This window comes from Salvelinus sp. IW2-2015, unplaced genomic scaffold (assembly GCF_002910315.2).
Source record: "Salvelinus sp. IW2-2015 unplaced genomic scaffold, ASM291031v2 Un_scaffold1796, whole genome shotgun sequence".
NCBI classification, from domain to species: Eukaryota; Metazoa; Chordata; class Actinopteri; order Salmoniformes; family Salmonidae; genus Salvelinus; species Salvelinus sp. IW2-2015.
In genome coordinates this window covers 1-1,338 of record NW_019943169.1, presented here as the reverse complement: position 1 = coordinate 1,338, position 1,338 = coordinate 1, and the positions used below count along the sequence as shown (strand labels likewise).

General features: G+C 53.9%; 1 protein-coding gene across 1 annotated transcript in view; it reads right to left on the bottom strand.

Annotated features, from left to right (window-relative positions):
* haus7 (HAUS augmin-like complex, subunit 7) overlaps positions 1-857 on the bottom strand; it is a gene marked incomplete at its 5' end in the record, with an annotated part of 45,880 nt that extends 45,023 nt beyond the window's left edge. Inside the window, 1 exon segment of the mRNA XM_070439599.1 lies at positions 444-857. Coding sequence (XP_070295700.1) covers positions 444-857 — 414 coding nt within the window.
* Positions 858-1,338: the final 481 nt, after the last annotated feature.

Genomic DNA, 1,338 nt, shown 5'->3' with positions numbered 1-1,338 from the left:
TCCTCTCTCCTGTGGTATAGTAGCCTGGTCATAGCAGATCACTCCTCCTCTCTCCTGTGGTATAGTAGCCTGGTCATAGCAGATCCCTCCTTCTCTCCCTCCTCTCTCCTGTGGTATAGTAGCCTGGTTATAGCAGATCACTCCTCCTCTCTCCTGTGGTATAGTAGCCTGGTCATAGCGATAAGAAAAGAGGAAGGAAGGGCTTAACTTCTCCCTCCAGTCAGAACCTAGACTCCTTTTTACACCCCTCCTCTCTGATGGTGAGAAAATGTTCTCCTTTGAAACGTCTGTCTATTGTCTCTTCTCCCTGTCTGCCTGTCTCTCTCTCCTATCCTGCCTGTCAGTCTGTCTGTCCTTTCCTGCCTGCATCTGTCCATGAGTTATAAGGATGTCTGAAAGCAGTAGAGGAGGAGGACAGGAGGAGGGGGCTAGGAGCCTGTTACCCCTAGCGCAGTTGTAGCTCTGGTTGCAACTTCATAATTGATGCATCGGTTACCTGGGGAAACAGCCTTGTTGTTTGTGTTGCCAAAGGTGACCAGTGTTGCGTTGTTGTTTATGTTGGTAGGGGTGACGGGGAGACTGTGTTGTCGGTAGGGCCTTGGCGGGCGGGAGCGGGAGGAGGAGGGGGGCTGGGCGGGGGGTGGAGGGGGCTTGCGGAGGGCGGGGTGGAGGTGGTGCTGGTATCGACTCAGCTCTGACTCCTCGTCGATGTCTGTGTCGTCGATCAGAGGGATGTTGTGGATGAGGTCATTGATCAGGAATTCTGGGTGAGCCATGAAGTTATGGATGGAGTTCCGTGATTCCGTTTTCTCTCGGGTCTCGTACACGTTGGTACGGAAGGCATTGACTACACGCATCTACAGGAGAAGGAGAGAAGGGGAGAGGGGGAAGAGGAAAGGGGGAAGGAGAGAGTGAGTGAGGGGGAGGAGAGGAGAGAGGGAGACAGGCAGACTTGAACGGATGGACGGAGGGACAGACACTCAGGACCAGGTGGCTGCAGTCTCACAGCTATCTGACCTCTAACCCCTGACCTCTGGCTTCCAGCCACCTGCTCCGTATGGGAAAAGAAAGAGAACCAACGTAACCAAGACAACAGAATGTTAATGAGGTTGATGTAACATCAGTTTTCCCCCACCAACCAGAACACAGCATCCAGGAGCGTTCAGCAGTCACCACTAGAAACAGGTTCAATACACCTCAGCAGCCAGCAGACCATACATGTGTGTGTGCTGGAGAGAGAGATGAGTGGACACACAAACACCACTACGGACACAGCACACACACACACACGCACGCACGCACGCACGCACGCACGCACGCACGCACGCACGCACGCAC